The sequence below is a fragment of the Chrysemys picta genome, chromosome 5, assembly GCF_011386835.1.
Source record: "Chrysemys picta bellii isolate R12L10 chromosome 5, ASM1138683v2, whole genome shotgun sequence".
Lineage (NCBI taxonomy): Eukaryota > Metazoa > Chordata > Testudines > Emydidae > Chrysemys > Chrysemys picta.
The window spans coordinates 93,061,467-93,082,061 of record NC_088795.1 but is presented as its reverse complement, the minus strand read 5'-3'; the positions used below and the strand labels follow the sequence as shown (position 1 = coordinate 93,082,061).

Genomic DNA, 20,595 nt, shown 5'->3' with positions numbered 1-20,595 from the left:
AAATACTTGTATCATAAGTAAACCAATAACATATTTTACACTAAATTTAGTACATACTGTACTTCCAAAATAATTTAAAGCAGAGTCTAGATTTTTAGAATTTATTTATTTCACTTCAAAAACATATGGATTAAAAACTCAACACTCTTTTACATATTGAAACAACAATCAATACAAATGCTGAGACTAACTTTCTTCAAGAACAAGAGATTTTGGAAGTACATAACACTATCTTACACAGAGGCATGTAGTGTGTACTTCAATATTCCTAGAGTCTCAAATGTATCTAGTAGTTAAATAAATACAGGAGCACACAAGAAATCTTCGACTTTAAACAAAAACACCAGAAAATATAAAGGGATGCAGTTAGAAGTTAAACCACAAATAAATGCACAACAGAGGGTGTATATGGCATCAATATTTTTTCAATCTCTGTAAAGTTTATGGAAGGCAACCAAATATATTAAGAAAATTTACAAATAATTAGCAAGCACCATACATATTAATCCTTATATGAATAAGGATTATTTTTGCTAACTTTAAATTACAAATGGACATTTTAAACAAATCCAAAGACATAATTTAACACTATTACAGGTTTTTGAGACAAGTTCTTTCAAACACAGTTTGCATTTAGTACCTCAGTGAGAAGAACTCAACTTCCAGGTACTGTATGCAGTCATGTGGTCATGCACATAGCTAGCCAAAGTTATTAATATTAACCATATAATGGCCACAATGCGCCCATACAGATTTTATATACCTCTTTGATAGAAAGTGCTGCTGAAAACTTTTTAAAATGAAACTTCTATAAATTGAAGCCCACAAAGTATCCATCTGCCATGAGTAATATGGAGTGAAAATACTAAAAGCTTTTCATTTTGTTTCTTTGCCATGTTGAGCATGTTGAGAACACACAAGTTCTATATACCAATACCTAACACAGCAAAGGAATTTGTATGTTTCAGGGAAATGTATATTTTAAAGAATATTAATAAGGATAACAAATATCCACCTCTGTAAAGCAATTTAAGCTCCATGAATGAAATGTGCAGTGTATGTGCAAAATGTTAACATTTATTCCATGTGAGTGGGACAATTACTTTAATTTTTTTTTTAAACTAAACATCTTGCTGTTGCCATCCTTCATCACCTCCTAACACCATCTCCTCCCTCCTGTTCGACACACTCAGTTGTTGCATCATGTCTAAACTAAGGCCCCAATCCTGCAATCAGCTCCATGTAGGCAGGGCCAGCTCTGGCTTTTTGGCCGCCCCAAGCCAAAAAAAACAAAAAACAAAAAACAACCTGTGCGGCCGGAGCCAGGATGCAGGGGGACTCCTTGCGCTTCAGATGTGCCCCAGCTAGCGGGGGGAGGAGAAGGGAGCGGGGGGAGAGAGAGAAGGGGGGCGGCCACGTGGCCCCTCCCACTACACCCCCTGCCGCCTGCCGGGAGGGCTTCGCGCTGCTCCAGTCGGCTGGGAGGGAAGGACACGAACTGCCCTGCCGGGCTTGCTGCAGTGCACTCCTGTCCTCCGCTTCCCCCTACGGGGCGGCCGGAGCGGAACAAAACACCAAAAAACCAAAAAAGCGGCTGTGCCGCCCTAGGATTGGGCGGAATGCTGCCTCCTACAATCTGCTACCCCAAGCACCAGCTTGCTCGGCTGGTGCCTGGAGCCAGCCCTGCATGTAGGTACACTCCTGCATTCATGCAGAGTCCCACTGACAGCAGGGCCCAGTGCAGGACTGTGACGGTCTTTTGTGACATGCCTACCACACCTTTGAGCACTGTCAGCCAATAAAACTAGATTAGACTTTATTTATCTTTTCATAAGTACCACATTCAGTGGGGAAGTTAATGTGTAACATTTGTAAACCTATTAGTACTAGAAATTTATTGTCTAGTACAGCCTGTTAATAACCATTCACAGGAAATCACTTACATGGCCTCCATTATTAAGATCACTAGTGGCTATTAGAAAACAACACTATTCCTAACTAACGGTAATAAGTATAAAAGCCTTATAATTAGCAAGTTTAGTTTTTACATTGTAATACGTTATTCTCTCTCCAGAAACAGTTAAGAGGGTTTTAATAAAAGCTGCCATCATTCTCAAAGTGCAAAGGTTTCATTAAGACCCCAATTCATCATGATACACAAGAACTTGCATAACTTTTAAGCATGTATTAATTCTATTGATGTTAAATTTAGGCAGATGCTTCCATACAGTGCAGAATTGGGACCTAGATTACTGTCATGTTTAGAACTACAGAACATTTTAGAATTTAAATACCAGTTTACTTAGTAACAAATTTATATTTCTAGTCATTGTAAATAGCTACACTTTTTTTTTTTAATTTAGAAAAGTAATGGTCTCAATCACTATGGCCTACAGTAGTGTTATTACAGTGTTTTGAATCCTCACCTGTAGAATACCATAGAATATCTTTTATGAAGGTACCCAAGAAAAAACTGTGTTCCCCTAATATAGTAGAGGAAAGCTAATATCAATACACCTTTGAAACACCTCACTTCAGCAACATAAATAAAATATATTATAAATACCTTATATAATTTAAAAATGTAGCATAACTAGGCTGGTACTTATATATTAAAATGCTGGGAGTTCAAGAAATACTTCTGATAAATTTCAAATTTCAGTATTGCCAACTAAACATTTCAAACATGAAAAAAATGAATAATTCTGCTGAAACAATAACTGTGAACTAATGTTGATGTATGGAAATACATTTCCATGATAATTCTGAATCTAGAGAATTTTTCTTTTTTTAAAAAACAGACATCGAAATGCATAGCAGAAGCAATTGGAAATTAAATAGGATTCTGTTGTAGGTGCTTTCATTCACATATAGTAGGACTGCATATCACATAAATGTTTTGGGAAATGGTCAAAATGCAAGCTAGTATGATATGGGATTTCCCCATACATCTACATCCATTGGCCTGCTATTGATACTGCTATTCCCAGTAGCAGAATTGATTCCATCCACAATTTTTTTTTATAGCTACTTAATGGCTTTCTATGCTTCCTAAAAGTTTAATTCCCAATTTCTTCTCTAAGCTTCTAGTTGAATAAAGTATGGCACATCCTTATAAAGAAGCAACTTATTCTCCTAAAAAAAAAAAAAACATATCTTAACAGTTGGGCAGCAGCTGCCATCTTTACTGAGTCAAATTATAGATGTGCTCTGAAACCAGAAAATGTATTATCCTTTGATTCCCATTAAGAATTTGTTACTTTTGTTTCTATGTGAATAGTTATTGTTCAGCTTTCTGCATTCATTTTATATTTACTACTACATGATCAAGTATTTGAATACATGCTGTTTTGCTACCCTCCAAAAATAAAAAAAATAAAAAATGGGTTTTCAAAGTAGAATACAAGCTTCTAAATATCAAAGCAGATACAGTACAATAATTGACTGTCCCAGTTCTGCCTAAAATGTTGGGCACAGATTTTTCTTAATGTCTTAAGGATCAAATAAGTCAGCGTATGCTTGTCTCTAATTAATTGAAAATAATCAAAAGAAAATTGTCAAGAGTTCATATTAGATTCCAACAGTCAATATGCATCAACTGCAAATAAAAACTGAATCTATTTGAATAAAGATTTCACTGCATTTACAGGGCTACAGTTTTGAAAGCTAGCCTCTGTTTTTGCATCCGAAGTGTGAGTATGGCTATTTGGAGATGAAGAAATGGTTACTTGGAAGTCGGGTACAGATTGTCGCTACAAAGCAGTTATTTAGATGACTGACCTTTGCTGCACTCTAAATAATTACTGTTGCAATAATAAAGGTCTGGCTGAGGGTGGGCTGAAAATCAGCACATAACACATCTATATAAAAGAAGCCAGATTGCCTTTTGGCCCCTTCCTGTAGGGTTTATCTCTAAAGAACTGGAAAGCCCAATTATTCCTTTGTGGTTGGTTTCCTTCCACTGCCACAAAGCATGACTCCATGTTGCCAGAGAGTCCCTCTTACCACAGTTATCCCAAAGTCCACTTCTTAAAGAATGATCTGCACAACAAAAAAGAGGCTCTATGGAACAAGTAACAGAGCTGCAAACTGTATTGCTTTTTCCAAGGAATCTCTGCAGAGCCAAAGGTGGAACAATGTGCATCCTCCCAACTCTACACCTCACTCCATGCAGATTCCAGCAACTTCTCAGAGTCCTGAGGTGAGAGGACGTAAAACAGCACTTCAGAGGCAAGGAGGTGCTCAGTATCTTATAGGATCAGTCCCCCAGTAAATCTCTCTTACTGGCCTCAATTCAGCAAGGTACTTGACAAGTGTGCGTGTTGAAGCATGTGCTTAAGTATCTTGCTAAATCAGACCCATTATTTTGGTAAATACTCTATTGTAAATACTGAAATTATGCAACAGACCTAATACTGCTGTGCTAAAAATGTTATATAATAAATATTATAATAAACCGTTGTAAAAACAGAAATAATTGGCATGCAATTGTTTTATACACACAAATGTAAAAACGTAAATGAACTCTCATGATTGCTCTTGTCCCAGTACTTTGCGTTTAGTGTGTGGTTCCACATGGGTTGACTGCGGTTTGACAACCCATGTTGCGGGTCTTTACTTCAACTCGAAATAGAGTTCCATCTGCACACATACAGAGCTTATAGCGCAGCCAGTCAACATTATTAAACTTTTCCCCATAAGAACTTGGCAGTCGAGACGTGCTGAGCATCACAGTTCCATTTAAGATAATGCTGTTTTCCTAATAAAAGAATAATTATACAATGTATTACTTAACAGAAGTAGGATGTTTATTTCCAAAAGAATGTAAACCAATAGCTTATTTTCAAAGCTACCCTAAAGATAATAACAGGTTATTAATTTTATTTACATCTTAAGTCTTTTCATAAGAACTTTATTTAAAAAAAATCACGAGTGAATGTAGTGCTCATACATCTCAGTTCTGACCCGCCGCATACCTTGTTATTCCACTCATAGGCCAATACCGAGCACACTACTCATTCTGTGGTAGTTAGATGTGGATGCACAATACAATGAGCCCACCAATCTTATCTTCACTTGTGAACCAGAACAATCTAGACTTTAAACATCAATCTTCTAAAATCTACTATTTTTCCCTCTTCCCCACTTCAGACTGTCCAAATCATTACATAACATCAAAAAGCATACAGCATGAAATAATTACTAACTCAAAGTTTTTGAGACACCATTTCAAAAGATGAATAATTAAATTATTACATTTGCTTTTATAATGCTACAAATTAATTGAACTGCTACTAAACTATATTTTTACACTGAACTTACAGATTTGAATCCATCCAAAAAAATGAAGAAGCCTAATTTTTTTCTTCTTGGTTTTAACATGGAACTATTAGAAATAATTTTGTCAATTTAAAATACTTACTGCCTTTAGTTCCATATCACCACCCATGCGAAACTCAATGGTTTTGCCCATGATGAAAACACCTTCATTTCCACGAACAATGGCACGTCCGTCAACCTTTATATTTAGGTCACTGGTAGCATTGCTGGTAATCTTAAAGGGAAAAAAATATGCAAGAAGAATGAAATAATGGTAGATACAGTTTTAAAAGTTCCATTTTTGCTTGTCTTTAAGTAGTTTTGTTAAAAATTTGAAGATAACACTGTCAATGCATGTTGCATATCCCTCTCCCTATGCCTTTAAAGTTTCTACAATTTTTTACTACTCTGAACAATCAGTCATGTCTAGAAACAAGGATTACCTATCCTGGAAAATTTCAGTGTCGCAGTAAAAAGTTAAACTTTCTAGACCGTCAGCTGACTTACACTTGCGTATCACTTGGCTAGGATTAAGTACAATAAGAATTTCAACCATTAATACTAGAGCATGGGTTCCCAATGGTATGGTCACTTGCAGCTCCCAGTGGCCACGAACGGTGAATCGCGGCCACTGGGAGCTGCGAGCGGCCATACCTGCGGACACTCTGGTAAACAAAGCCCCCACCAGGGGTTTACCCTGAACAAGCCGCGAACCAAGTTTGGGAACCCCTGTGCTAGAGAATTTAGAGGAACATATAAGTAGTTTAGGTGCCAAATTTAATCTACCTTGTAAGTCTCTCTTATTCTGAAGAGTGATTATATAAAAATTATTCCTCCTAACCCATCAGATCTGTTCCTTGTGTGTATTCAGAGTTATAGTTGTTTACTTAGGTACAAAAATAAGTTTACTTTTTATTCCTGTTAGTTCTGCAGAGTAAACATCAGAGAGAGAGTGAGCTGGATTCTGTTCATTCTTGTACATCATCAACAATTGTTCACTAAATTCTAAGTACATAGCCAGTTACCTGTGTAAACCTACTGAAGGCAATGGGGTTGTATAGTTGTGACTAAGGTCTTAATGTGGCCTGCAGAATCTTTATTACAGATGGTGATGTGCAAGAAAGAAACCTCAGAGCTTGATTTTCAGATCCCATGTTGAATTTGTAATGGTGGCAGTTGGAAAACATCATCTTTTTTACTAATAAATGAGGCACATTTGATCTGGAAGTCAAACTAACAAACATGGAACCCTGCAATGCCATTGTTGTTCACTTTTCAGTTTAACTGCACATAAAAAATTGTTATAATGTGCTGGATAATGTCATCTGATTATTACAAATCTATCACCAAGGAAAAGAAAGCAATAGGTACAGCAGGGGCGGGCAAACCTTTTGGCCTGAGGGCCGCATCGGGTTTCGGAAATTGTATGGAGGGCCGGTTAAGGGAGGGGGTCGTGGCCTGGCCCCCACCCCTTATCCCCCCCCCCCCCCCCCGGGACTCCTGCCCCATTCAACCTCCCCGTTCCCTGATGGGCCCCACCCCCCAGGACCCCTGAATGCCCCCCGCTAGCCCATCCACCCCCCCATTCCTGACAGCCCCCCCGGGACTCCTGCCCCATCCAACCACCCCTTCTCCCTGTCCCCTGACAGCCCCGGGAACCCCTGCCCCTGCCAGCCCCCCGCTGCCCCATCCAACCCCCCCTCCTTCCTGACTGTTCCCCCCCGGGACCTCTGCCCCCGTTCAACCCCCCTGTTCCCCGTCCTCTGGCCACCCTGACCCCTATCCAACCCCCCCACTCCCTGCCTCCCTACCACGCTGCCTGGAGCTCCGGTGACTAGCGGTGCTACAGCCACACCGCCTGGCTGGAGCCAGTCACATCGTTGCCACCGCGCAGCACAGAGCACCGGGTCAGGCCGGGCTCTGCAGCTGCGCTGCCCAGGAGCTCGCAGTCCTGATGCCCAGAGCATTGTGCCGGCAGCGGGGCGAGCTGAGGCTGTGGGGGAGGGGGAACAGCAGGGGAGGGGCCGGGGGTAGCCTCCCAGGCCAGGAGCTCAGGGGCCGGGCAGGAGGGTCCCACGAGCCGTAGTTTGCCCACCTCTGAGGTACAGGTTGTGTGTTATGTGCACTTACGTGTGTGTGTGTGTGGTATTTTTAAAGAACTGAGTTTTTTAAAAAATCTGAATTTCCCACAACCTCTGAACAGTAATAATTATACAACAAGCTATTTCTGGACCACTTAGCTGTAAAAATCAATAATGCTAGCACATGAACAAACAGGAAAACTCCAATGGCAAACAGAAAAATAAATTTGGGTATTCTGGTCCTGAAATGTTAGGATGGTTAATTAAAGCATTTTAGTTTATCTTAACTTATTCTCTACTTTTGCAACAGTGTACAATAAAAAGAACTTAGTTATTACGACTTTTCTTCAGGATTTTACTGTTTACATTTTGTGACAGTTACTTCATGACAAAATACATTTTTTGGTTATACTTCTGTATTTACTTGAATATGACCAAGTCACAACACAACAAAAAACTGCATTCCTACTTTGCAATAACAAACAATTCCATAATCAGCCTTTATATAAAAGAAAAAGTGAGCTATTAAAATAGTTCATACCCTCTCTGTAGATGCCTTCTGTACATTCAAAATTTTCACTCCATTTGGCAAATGAAACTCATGAGTCTCATAGTCTGTGCTGAACAAAGTATTTTGTGTCCTTGGGTCAATAAATTCCATACCAATATCACTGGTAATGGAGGTTTTGTCCTTTTCAACACTAAGTTTTGTTGTTCCTTGCTGAAATACAATCTGCAGAAACAAATAATTAAAATTATTTTAAAACATGACAAAAATGTTTCTACTATAGTTATGATTAATAATAATAACGCAATTCCCCATATTGTTCACCACATATGTTCAACTCATGTAACTTACAGGCTGGTTATTTCCAGTGATAACCAAATCTTCATTACGCCTCCCTCCTACTGTACTTTTATATAATGGATGTATAACTCCCATGTCGGATACTTGTTTAAATCGCAGTAAGCCGCTCTCATGAAACTCCATGCTGTCACAACCATTGGGCCCAATACGAATCACAGCCCAGATGACAAGTGTGATCTAAAACAGTAACACAAACAAAGTTTAATATTTATTGTAATACTACAGATGCAGGAAAAACAGAGTGTTCAAAATACTTTTTTTAAAGGCGTGTTTAATTTGTTATTACATTTGAAATAACTCCAAGCATACAAATTATTTAAGTGCTACAGATTTTTACAATGGGTGTGTGAAAGGAAGTTTGTTTTAAAGAAAATATTTTCCTTTGCTTTACTATGTTTATGCTTTCTTTCCACTGAAAACATAGAAATGCAGTTAATCACAATATATGGTTATTTGTAAGCCATCTGAAATATGATCTAAAATAGTTTGTAAAATATTATAAAAACCTACATTCGCCTTACACTTGAACATTTTGAAATTAAGTAATGTGGCTTGAGACATCTTCCTGTTTGAGGTACTGTCTGTATCCTAAGCTAAATAAACTCAAGGGGAAAGGTGTTTGTTAACCCAGGACAGGACACACTCAATCTTGAGTTAAAAGAAAGGACCCCTCAGTGTTGATGGTATACTGAATTGCCTAGCTATGAGGAGAGGAGAAGCAAAGGTGGGTACTAAAATAGTGAATTGCAGTAGCAAACCAGAGTGCAGATTGTACAGGATGAATTCTGAAAACTAATGAACAGTTCAGTTAGTAACTAAACAACATTTCTGCGATCTGATGGGTTGAGAGCACTTCATTGCATACATTAATTAAGAATAATTGTATTGAATGTTGCACTGGTAATACTTTGCATTGTTTATCATGTACAGCTCTGGGTGTGGGAATAACCAGAAGATTCCTGATCCTGATTAATATGAGGGACATAGAATCGGTTGTGTAGTGATACATGTGGCCTCTTAGATGAGAGGATGTAAAAATAAGATTTAGCGTTTAAGCTCTTTTTGGAAGGAACTGTCTTTTTAATCTCTGCAAAACATCTTGCAATGTTATGATGCTATTTTTAAAAACAACAGAGAACTTTGGGGAAAAAATCATTGGTCTGTTTAGTCATACTAAGAAAAAGACCAAAAAAAAAAAAATTGGGGACTTCTTGCTAATAAAAAACCCACAATAAAACACCTTGAAATAATATTTTGAGACTAAAAATAAGCACGAAAGGTAAGACAAAAATTAAAGTAATCCCCCTTAATACACTTTAAGACTGTGCTTTCCAAAGTATTCTGATCTATGCTGGAGAAGGTTTATATTTATTTAATAAATAGTTAATAAAAAGTAAAACAAGCATGCCCAAATATCACTTGCAGCCTAAGTGATATACTCACAATCAAATTGATGACAGCTAAAATAAAAAGGAGAACAATCACACAAATAGCCAAGTTGCCTTTCCTGCCTCGTAAGCCTGTTTTATGGAGACGGTCTTCATCAATTGGGATATATCCAGCCTTAAAGTTACTGTTGTGTTCTTTATTAACGTTTCTCCGCTCCACAGCCTTCTCACGCATAGATTTCTTCACGGGGCCATTAGAACTTTGCTACAGCATGACACAAAGCATGGATAAATGGTTATTTTGCAGGTAATCAGAATTTATAACAAAAGTAAGAGTTTGAACCAGTGGAATATTTGTCTGCTATCCCAATGTTTAGTTTATCTATTTTTAAGTAACACCAATACAAGGGTACTTTAAAACCAATTATAAAGAATTTCTCAATTTTTTTATAACAGTATCTATAAATCAGTGATGCTGTTGCAGTAACTAATTAAATTTCAGTTGTAAAGAATTTCATTATGTATTTACATTTTGGGACTGATACAAGATGTGCTCCTTATATCTAACTGGACTATTTACAGGCACCCAAACATTTATTTTTTAGTTCCCTGTGAACTACAGTGTGTCTCTCTCAGTGGGTTTACCTAAGAATGTAGAAAAGAGTAATGGTACAAGCCATAAAGTTATCTCACTGGTTGTCCCTAAGACAGAAATCCAAAAATATTTAAAAATAAAAAATATAAGGGACACCATCAATTTAAAAAATCAGAATATTTGTCTATTTGTTTACTAAGTATATGTAACAAATAAGATTGCTCTAACTGAAAGAATACAGAAACAAATCTTTCAGGATTTTTATTGTGCGCATTTGACAGCATTTTGTGCATAGTCAGTTTTCTCTGTTTCTGGGGATCTTTCACTTCAGGAACAGGTAAGAGAAAAAACATTATAAAACCACAAAAAACTGGTAGGGAAACTCGTGGGCATGTATAACTAAAAACAGTTTGAACTTATTGTTTTGAACTGACTATATCTCAAGGTGACAGTATCACTTTCATTGATATTACTGGAGGGCAAATTAACAGGTAGGAAATGCTTTCATATAAAGTATTCTCAGGGATAGAAAGTGGAAGGGTTATAAGACTCCCATATTTTTAGAGCTTTGTACAAAACCTGTTGGTACCTTGTTCTTTCTTGCTATTTTTCTTCTCTTTCAATACAGCAAGATGCTATTTTGCGGTCTAATCCTCCAAACATTCTGCAGATCAATTTTACTCACATGAGCAGTCTAACTTAAACATAATAAATGTTTTACTCCCGGGGGCATTCTGCGCCTAAAAATTCTGCACCAAAAAAGTAAAAATTCTGCACACAATATTTTAAAATTCTGCAAATTGTATTTGTCAAAATAACACTACATAATCACACCAGTTTCAATTATTTTGGTAATTTATTTCAAAATACTTGTCAGCAAGTATGTCTGTAACATTATAGACACACACACAAATTCCCCCAGGAGTAGAGAGTTAAAGAAACCCCTATGACAACCCTGTTCCTGTTTCTCTGCCCCCTTCCCTACCCTCCTCCAGAGCCCAGCCAGGGGGGGGGGGGGTCAGATGCTCACAACCCCTCCCCCTAGAGCCCAGCCACAATGCCCAGCCAATACACCCACATCCCCTCCCCTCCAGAACCCAGCCATGGGGACCCCCAGCCCAGATACCTGCACCCTCTCCCCCCTGAGCCCAGCCGTGGGCCTCCCCCTTGCCCGGATACCCACACCTCTCCCCCCCCAGAGCTAAGCCATGGCCCCCCCAGCTCAGACACCTGCCTTCCTCCGCCCCAGAGCCCAGGGAACCAGAGGGAGAAACAGCCTGATGCTTGGTCCCAGGTTTGCATGGAGTGTCCTGCACACCACTGTCTCCTTCCCTCAGGGCGTGCTGGGAACTGCAGCTGACAGGAACCCTCTAGCTCCCTCTCCTTCCCACCAGCCGTGTCTATGTGCGAGCTGGGCTCTGCTGGGTCCAGCACATTTCTGTGGGGGAAAGGAAATTCTGCATGTACAATGTTAATTTCTGCAAAATTCTGCATTGCGCACTGGCACAAAATTCTCCCAAGAGTAATGTTGCAAGACTGGGCACATAGTGACTCCTTTCTCTTTTCAGGCCACATCTAATGTTACTTCCATGGATGATGAACTATGAGGGCATGTCCCTCTCCCCTCCACCTCTCAGAGACAGATGATGACACTCCTTTGATCATTTTAGCCTCCACTACTCTGAGCGAGAATTCAGATAACCAGACTGAAACTTAGCCTAAGTCATATTTAAACACTGTCAGCAAACCATCACACTAGTACAAATTAAATAAAATGAAGCATATGATCACAATTTACAATAAACTACACTACATAGCTGTATACTGATTTATAAACTGTGAGACTGAAAGACATTTACTCATATGCTGAGATGTTACAACAATGTACATTTTATTAACAAAATTCAGACTGTGAATGGGAAAACCTCCTTTCCCTATTATATAAATATATAGACACAGTTCCTATAGGTGAATCTGTATTCCAATGTACATTTTTAATGAGTATGTAAATTTCTGTAATTTACCCCTACCAACAGCTGGCACTATATATAATGAAGTTCTATTCTAGCATGGCAAAAAGCTATTATTTTTCTTGGCTGAACACATTGTGAATGGTCATCCTTAATTTTTCAAACAAATGTAATGTGAGAGGCTTGATACAAAATGTAGTTCTTTCACTACCTTTTAAATCAGTCTTGCCTGTTCAAGTAGATGGAGACCTTAGAGAACTCAGTAACCCAACTGCACAATGATAATCAAAACTTTTCAAAGAATCAAGATCAATTAAAAATAGAAATTAAAAATTAAAAATGTGTAGTCCTTTGAAGAATATTTTACTACAAACTGGAGTCCCTTTATAAAAAATCTTGTATGTCTAATATTTTTTTAGATTTATTTAAACAAGGAGGTGAGGTGAGGTGAGGTGAGGTGTGGGGTGGGGTGATGTTCAAAAACCTTCCAGACCTTTACACATAATAAAGCAGCAAAAATACCATTTAAAAAAAAAAAAACTGCTGCCAACTGCAAGCATTCAAAAATCAAGAAATTTAAAAAATCTAATGATTTTTAAGCCAATCATTTTTTCATTATTTTATTTGTCTTCTGAGATCAGGTTTCCAAGCTATTCTCTGAAACCATAAGGACTAGAAACTTAGTTTAAAAAGAAAAAAAAGATGAGATGCTCAAGAAATTGGAGGACTCCAGAAGCTTTAGGGTGACCAGATCACAGGGATGAAATATCGGGACAAAGGGAGGGGCGGAGCAAAAAAAAATGGCGGTGGGGCAAAAAAAAAAAAAAGCAGTTTCGCAGGGGCGGGGGGGGGGCATTAGCAGGCCCCAGCCGCGCCGGGCGCACGCGCTGCCCACCCCAGGGCAAAAGCTGGCCCCGATGCAGAAGGGGCTAGGGATAAAGAGGGCGGGGGGGGGGGGGACGGGACAAGAAGCAAAGTCCGGGGCTGGCTGCGGCGCGGGCGTGCAAGGGGCCAGGGCTGGCACAGCCGAGCCACAGCAGCGGCCGGTCACCTGAGGGGCTCCAGGCTGGGCAACGGGCAGGAGCCAGGGCTTTTCCCAGCCCTGCAGAGCCTCCTGCCCCCCAGCCCGCCGTGGGCACATGCGGCGCGTCCCGCCGCCGGCAGGGAGCCCCGCGCCTCTCCCGCTCGGCTGCGCTCCAGCGGCTCCTTCCCGGCGGGGCCGCGGCAACTTTCCCTTCCCCTCCCAGGCTCCTAGTAGTTGCCCGACCCTCCTCCTAACCTCCTCCCTCCATTGAGAGATCCAATGGGGGAAAGAGGGGGTGGAGTCGGGGTTGGGGGGGCGTGAGCGCCGGAGCGGAGGGCAAATTTGCTTTTTTGTCCAGTGTCCCGACCGAACATCGGTCGGGACGCGGGACAAAGAAGGAAATATCGGGACTGTCCCGATAAAATCGGGACGTCTGGTCACCCTAGCTTTTACCAAAACCCCCAACTATGGCAAGTTTGCCGTGTTATAAACCCTACTGATCCCAGTATATGAAAGAGGTGTCATGGTTTTCAAGATTGAAAGGCAAACTTGTCCCTTCCATCAACAGGAAGATGGTCCGGAAAAAGATTTTACCTCACGCACCCTCACAACTCTGAAACCTTTTCAGATCACCTTGAAAGGAAAAGGCAACTGTGAAAGGGTTAGCTTGCAATGAAATTCATCATAAATCAGGCACTCTGAATTTTTGTTTGATTTTACTATTTGAGTAACAGAAAATCAATGTGCAAAGAAAAACAACACCACCCCCCCATCCAACCCAAACCACAAACCACAACCTCGCCACCACCCATTAATCAAATGCCAAGGGCAGCAACTTTAAATACAGACAACTGTCAAGGCTGTAATTAGCTTCTCCCCCCCAGCAGGAAAGAGCCGGTTTTCGTTATCCCAGCCCTGGTTTTTAACACCCGGGGGCGGGGAGAGCACTGTACAGACGGGTTGCGCCCGCACGGCTTTCAGGCGGCCCGGCGCAGAGCGTGGGGACAGTCAGTCGCTCCGCGCCCAGCGAGGGCTCTTCGGCTCCCGCAGGCGCCAAGGCTGGGCCGGGTGTTCGGAAGGCTGCGGGGGCGGGCCGGGCTCTCACAGCCCGGGGGCGGATCAGGGGCTGGCTGGAGTCCGGCCTGGGGCAGGCTCGGGGCCGGGCGCTCCTCTGCGGCCCATGGGGCAGGCTCCGGGCCAGGCTGCATCGGCCTTGGGGATGTTTATGCCGCTGGGGCCCCCGCCGCTCACGCGGCCGGGCTGAGAGCTCGGGTCCCCGAGGAGCCACGGCTGGGGGCGGTGCCGGCACAGCCGCCTGGGAGGGGCTCGGCCACGGCCGCTTTCCCTGGGGCCCGGGCTCCGCTGGGGCTGTTCCGCCCATGGCGAGGGAGCCCTGGAGGCGGCTGTCCCCCGCGCGCCCCGTCGTTTGGGGGCCGGGCACAGACCTGGTCCGAGGCGGTTGCTGCAGCTGCTGCTGCCGCCGCCATCTTCCTCTCCTGCCGCTGTGCTGTTGTCCCGCCCAGGCGGGGGGAGACTAGCGCCGCTCCAGCCGCCTGTCGCCGCTCCCTGTCCTGGCCTCGGCACCTCCCGCTAGGCTGGGCACCCCGCGCTGCTAGTGTCCGGCCTGAGCTCTAGGGGGCAGGGTCGGGAATTGACCCTGCCGCTCCCCCCGGGGTGACCCTGGCCCAGAGCAGCCTCAGCCTGGCGGAGAGTGTTTGGATGAGTCTGGCACACACCCTGGCACCCCGAAATGCAGGCCCCTGGCCAGTGACAGGGAAGAAGCATGAGCTTGTGCTGAAGGTCTTGTGGAGATTGGGAGTCAGGAAGTCTGGACGAAATTCCTTGGTCTGCCACAGACTTTGGGTCATGTTCCCTCTTTGAGCCTCGGTTTCTCATGAGTAATCTGAAGATAATGCCATTTCTTCTTGGAGTAGTGCCCCTGTGGGTGCTCCACTTCAGGTGCCGGAGCGTCCCTGCACAACAGATGGGAGATTTTCTGTGGCAGTTCTCAGTTGGGGCCTGCGTGCACAGTAGTTGTCTCAAGATGCCATTGGCACCTCATGTAGCACCTGCACCACCCAACCCATTCAGTTCCTTCTCAGCCGTCCTCCGCTGTAGACGGAGCTCAGTGGCAGTGCTTCCTCTTCCTTTTTTTCTCTCTATAGAAATAGTTAGATTAGTTGTAGTTTAGTAAGTCTAGTTTACTTAGTTAGATAATTTATTTTTTGAAAAGAACAGTATCTTCCCCACTCTTTCTCTGTTGGGAAATTTTTAGCGGCCACGATGCCCAGCTCGCCTGGGTTTATATGCTGTAACTCTTGCTGTGAGGCGATGCCTGTCTCTGACAGCCACTCATTGTGTGTCTGTTGTTTGGGGGTAGATTCATATCCCTCAGAAATGTGCCCACTGTAGCAACCTGTAAGCCAGGGTATGACATGACAGAGATCATAGGACTGGAAGGGATGTCGAGAGGTCATCTAGTCCAGTGGTTCTCAAACTTTTGTACTGGTGACCCCTTTCACATAGCAAGCCTCTGAGGGTGACCCCCCCCTAATAAATTAAAAACTTTTTAATATATTTAACACCATTATAAAAGCTGGAGGCAAAACGGGGTTTGGGGTGGAGGCTGACAGCTCGCAACCCCCCATGTAATAACCTCGCAACCCACTGAGGGGTCCCGACCACCAGTTTGAGAACCCCTGATCTAGTCCATCCCCTGCACTCATGGCAGGACTATATTATCTAGACCATTCCTGACAGGTGTTTATCTAACCTGCTCTTAAAAATCTCCAATGATGGAGATTCCACAACCTTCCTAGGCAATTTATTCCAGTGCTTAACCACCCTGACAGTTAGGAAGTTTCTCCTAATGTCCAGCCTAACCCGCCCTTGCCGCAATTTAAGTCCATTGCTTCTTGTCCTATCCCCAGAGGTTAAGAAGAACATTTTTTCTCCCTCCTCCTCCTTGTAACAACCTTTTATTTATAGTAACGCCTCGCTTAACGTTGTAGTTATGTTTCTGAAAAATGCTACTTTAAGCAAAACGATGTTACGCAAATCCAATTTCCCCATAAGAATTAATGTAAATGGGGGGGATTAGGTTCCAGGGACATTTTTTTCACCAGACAAAAGACACTCTCTCTTTCTCTCTATATATACATACACATACATACAGTAAACGTTTTAAACAAACAATTGAATACTGTACACAGCAATGATGACTGTGAAGCTTGGTTGAGGTGGTGGAGTCAGAGGATGGAAGAGGGTGGAATATTTCCTAGGAAATGCCTTACTGCTAAATGATGAACTAGCACTTGACTGAGCTCTCAAGGGTTAAAACGTTGTTAATGTAGCCTCACACTCTACAAGGCAGCAGGAATGAAGGGAGGAGACATAGCATGGCAGTGGCTGCAAACATTCCCCGTGGAAACTGAACGTGATGAACCCATGCTATCCCACTGGAGTGCACCACTCCCTCCACCTTCCAAAATGCATGGGTGGCGTGTGTGTGAGATGGAGACACACTGTGTGTGTGTGTGTGTGTGAGAGAGAGAGAGACAGAGAGACACCGTGTATGTGTGAGAGGGAGGGAGGGAGAGACAGAGACACATACTGTGTGTGTGAGAGAGAGATGCGTATTGCCTCTTTAAGTATGCTGACCCCACTCAAGTATGCTGCCTTTTTAAGTAGATCAGCAAGTTGAGACAGCAGCTGCTGCCAGCAAGCTCCCTCTGTTCTGAGTCCTGTCCTGTCCCCCCTTGCTCTGTGGAGATGGGGTACATGAGCAGGAGGCAAGACTGGGGGGGGAAGAGGCACACCCTGACATCAGAACCCCTCTCCCTCCCCCCCCACACGGGAAGCAGGAGGCTCCTGGGAGCAGCTCCAAGGCAGAGGGCAGAAGCAGAACACGGCAGTGGGGGAAGGGATACCTGAACTGCCCTGCAATTGATAGCCTGCTGGGCAGCTGCCACACAGGGAACTTAGGAGAGCTGATAGGGGGGCTGCCAGTCCACCCTGGTTCCAAGCCCCCACCAGCTAGCTCCAATGGGCTGCACTTTCTGCAAGTCATGGACAAAGCATGCGGCTGCCAAACAACGTTATAAGGGAGCATTGTGCAACTTTAAATGAGCATGTTCTCTAATTGATCAGCCACGTAACAACAAAACAATGTTAACCGGGACAACATTAAGTGAGGAGTTACTGTACTTGAAAACTTATCCTGTCCCCTCTCAGTCTTCTCTTTCCCAGACTAAACAAACCCAATGTTTTCTAGACCTTTAATAATTTTGTTGCTCTTCTCTGGACTTTCTCCAGTTTGTCCATATCTTTCCTGAAATGTGGCGCCCAGAACTGGACACAATACTCCAGGTGAGGCCTAATCAGTGCGGAGTAGAGCGGAAGAATTACTTCTCGTGTCTGACTTACAACACTCCTGCTAATACATAACAGAATCATGTTTGCTCTTTTTGCAACAGTGTTACACTGTCGACTCATATTTAGCTTATGGTCCACTATAACCCCCAGATCCCTTTCCACAATACTCCTTCGTAGGCAGTCATTTCTCATTTTGTATGTGTGTGCAGCTGATTGTTCCTTCCTAAATGGAGTACTTTGCATTTGTCTCCGCTTCAAGATGATTTTGATGAAAAAGTCCATTCAGCTTTCTCCTCAGGAACCAAAATCAACATCAGCAGATGGTTTCCCGAGCGAAACATCTGCTAATGGGCGTGCTCGGTCTTCCAAATCATCCAGGAAGCAAGCCACGACCTTCCCTCATAAGGACACTCAGAAAAAGAAGAGGTCCCTGGGGAGGTTGCTATACTCAATGCCGAGCTTGAATAAAGTTAGCATCTTTGAGGCTCCGGGTACCTGAGGCTCCAGGTACCTCCGGCACCATCCTTCCATGGACCTCTGCCGAGCCCCCCTGCACCAGCACGGAGTCAAGATGCCACTCCTCCTCCATAGCACCGACCACCCTGGTGCAGGACTTGGCACCGAGACCTGTGCCACTAGCAATGCTGGCACCAACTCAATCATTGGCACCGATGGACAGACTGAAAATGGCACCGACCATCTTGACCAAGGCTGACCGCAAAGCAGACTACATCTGCAACAACAGCACCGCCACCACAGAAACAAGCTGCTCTGCAACAGTTTCTACACCACAAAGGCATAGAGGTCTCTTCAGTGCCGCAGTTGTCGTTGCTCGGCACTGAGGGATCTCTGGGCCAACTAGCAGAGCAGCTACCCACTCCACCTGCTCCCGAGCCGGTCTCCAATGATGAAGGAGGACAGGGATAGCTCAGTGGTTTGAGCATTGGCCTGCTAAACCTAGGGTTGTGAGTTCAATCCATGAGGGGGCCATTTAGGAAACTGGGGTAAAAATCTGTCTGGGGATTGGGCCTGCTTTGAGCACGGAGTTGGACTAGATGACCTCCTGAGGTCCCTTCCAACCCTCATATTCTATTCTATTCTTACATGGGAGCCATTTCTCTTCCCAGCACTCTTCACCCACAGAGCAGAGACCTCCATGGGATGCCATTAAGACCAAGTCCCGCCAACCCCGTGAGATGCAACAGTAGTACAGGCAACTCTGGATTTGTTCTCCGATGCCCTTTCCTATGCAGTGGCCCCCCTGGTACCCCAGGTGGCATATAGGACTCACTACACTAAACCCTCGACTCCAGCCCGAGGGAAAATTTGCTCTCCTCCACCTTCCCTGAGAGCAGGGACACATCGGATGCACCCGAGAGCGTGGCAGATGAAAAGGAAGAAGGCTTGGATCACGAAGGCATTTTGCCAGCCCACAACTCATCTTCCTCTCGTGATGAGGCAGTCATACCACCGCCTTCAACCATAGTAGATGACCTGAGATGATTCCATTCCACTCAAGGTGGTGCAAGAAAACCAGCACAAGCTGCTACAAATCTTACAGACATCCATTTAATCCAAAATTGCTCTGCCCATCAACAATGCCATAATGGAGCCGGCGGAGAATATTTGGCAGAGCCCCACAACCATGCCACCTTTAAAAGAGCTGACAGAAAGTAAATCATCCAAAGGGATGGATTTTCTCTTCTCTCACCCACAAGCCAACCCTCTGGTTGTGGAAGCTGCCAACCATCGCGGCAAACAACCCCAATTCCATTCCACCCCACAAGATAAAGAACACAAACAATTAGACCTTTTTGGTTGAAAGATGTACTCGTCAACAACACTCCAATTCCAGATTGCCAATTATTCAGCCCTTCTCGCAAAGTACAACTTTGACAACTATGGTAAGTTGCAAGAATTCCTTAAGGCTCTGCTGGAGGACAGACATCCCCAGTTCGCTGCCATTACGAATGAGGGACACCTAATTGCCCATGCAGCCCTACAGATCTCAATGGATGTAGCGAACACCGTTGCAAAATGACAGCGACAGCTGTCATAATGCGGAGGGCCTCGTGGTTTCAGTCGTCCAGTACCCCAAAAGATCTCCAACTCAAGGTGGAGGATCTCCCCTTCAATCAGGAGAAGTTCTTCTCCGCAAAAACAGATGACGTTTTTCACACTATGAAGGTCTCTCAGGCCACCTTGCGCACATTAGGCATTTACACGCCACCTAACAAAAGGCATCAGTACCAACCATACCAAAAGGGCAGAGACACCTCTTTCCACTGCCTGCAACAACAGCATTTTGACCAGAACAGAAATAAACAACGGTCACAGAGATACAGAGCTCCTCAATCACAGTCGTCGTCTTCACAACCATCTACCACCAAGCCACAGTTTTGAAGTTTTGGTCAAGGGTGTGAACAACCTCCCTTGCAATACAGCGTTTTCAGATACTGCTACCCAACCCAATAACAATGGATTAATGGGTACTGGAGATTATAAGATCGGCATAAGCCATCCCCTTCCTTTCCCTCCTCCATACCCTACCCCTGCCCCATCCCTTTTCAGCGACCCTTCTCATGAGCACCTTTTACAACATGAAGTAAACCACCTCCTACAACTGGGTGCCATGGAGCAAGTTCTAACTCAATACAAGGGAAAGGGGGTTTGTTCACATTATTTTCTCACCAAAAAGAAAAATGGCGGATGGAGACCCATCTTACACCTTTGGCAGCTCAACAAATTTGTGCGGAATCACAGATTCAAAATGGTCACACTGGCCACAATTATACTAGTTCTAGACAAGGGGGACTGGTTTTTAGCCCTCGACCTCCAAGATGCTTATTTTCATATTACCATACACCCAGAGCACTCACGATTCCTATGATTCATGGTGGGGCTCAATCATTACCAGTACAGAGTACTACCCTTTGGCCTTTCCACTTCCCCTCAAGTTTTTTCCAAAACCCTCAC

At 43.5% G+C, this 20,595-nt stretch overlaps 1 protein-coding gene across 2 annotated transcripts; it reads right to left on the bottom strand.

Moving 5' to 3' along the window:
• Nucleotides 1–91: 91 nt before the first annotated feature.
• On the bottom strand, nucleotides 92–15,345 carry SGCB (sarcoglycan beta). 2 transcript variants are annotated; one of them, XM_065598055.1, is made up of 7 exons: nucleotides 14,691–14,762; nucleotides 10,841–10,915; nucleotides 9,712–9,921; nucleotides 8,260–8,445; nucleotides 7,942–8,133; nucleotides 5,423–5,554; nucleotides 92–4,759 (listed from the first exon to the last, which is right to left on the bottom strand). In XM_065598055.1, exons 3-7 carry the CDS (start codon nucleotides 9,889–9,891, stop codon nucleotides 4,559–4,561), a joined length of 891 nt encoding a protein of 296 aa, XP_065454127.1. In that variant the 5' UTR covers nucleotides 9,892–9,921; nucleotides 10,841–10,915; nucleotides 14,691–14,762; the 3' UTR covers nucleotides 92–4,558. The 2 variants fall into 2 exon arrangements, with proteins under 2 accessions (XP_065454127.1, XP_005299143.1); XM_005299086.5 differs by lacking the exon at nucleotides 10,841–10,915 and having other exon boundaries at nucleotides 14,691–15,345.
• Nucleotides 15,346–20,595: the final 5,250 nt, after the last annotated feature.

Bases quoted from the DNA above. Each gene is read 5' to 3' on its own strand.
- SGCB (XM_005299086.5), bottom strand. From the start codon at position 14,732: ATGGCGGCGGCAGCAGCAGCTGCAGCAACCGCCTCGGACCAG. The intron at 8,134-8,259 runs GTAAGTTACATG...TTGTTTCTGCAG, and splicing joins TCACTGGAAATAACCAGCCT to ATTGTATTTCAGCAAGGAAC. The intron at 5,555-7,941 runs GTATGAACTATT...TTTCCCTTTAAG, and splicing joins AGAAGGCATCTACAGAGAGG to ATTACCAGCAATGCTACCAG.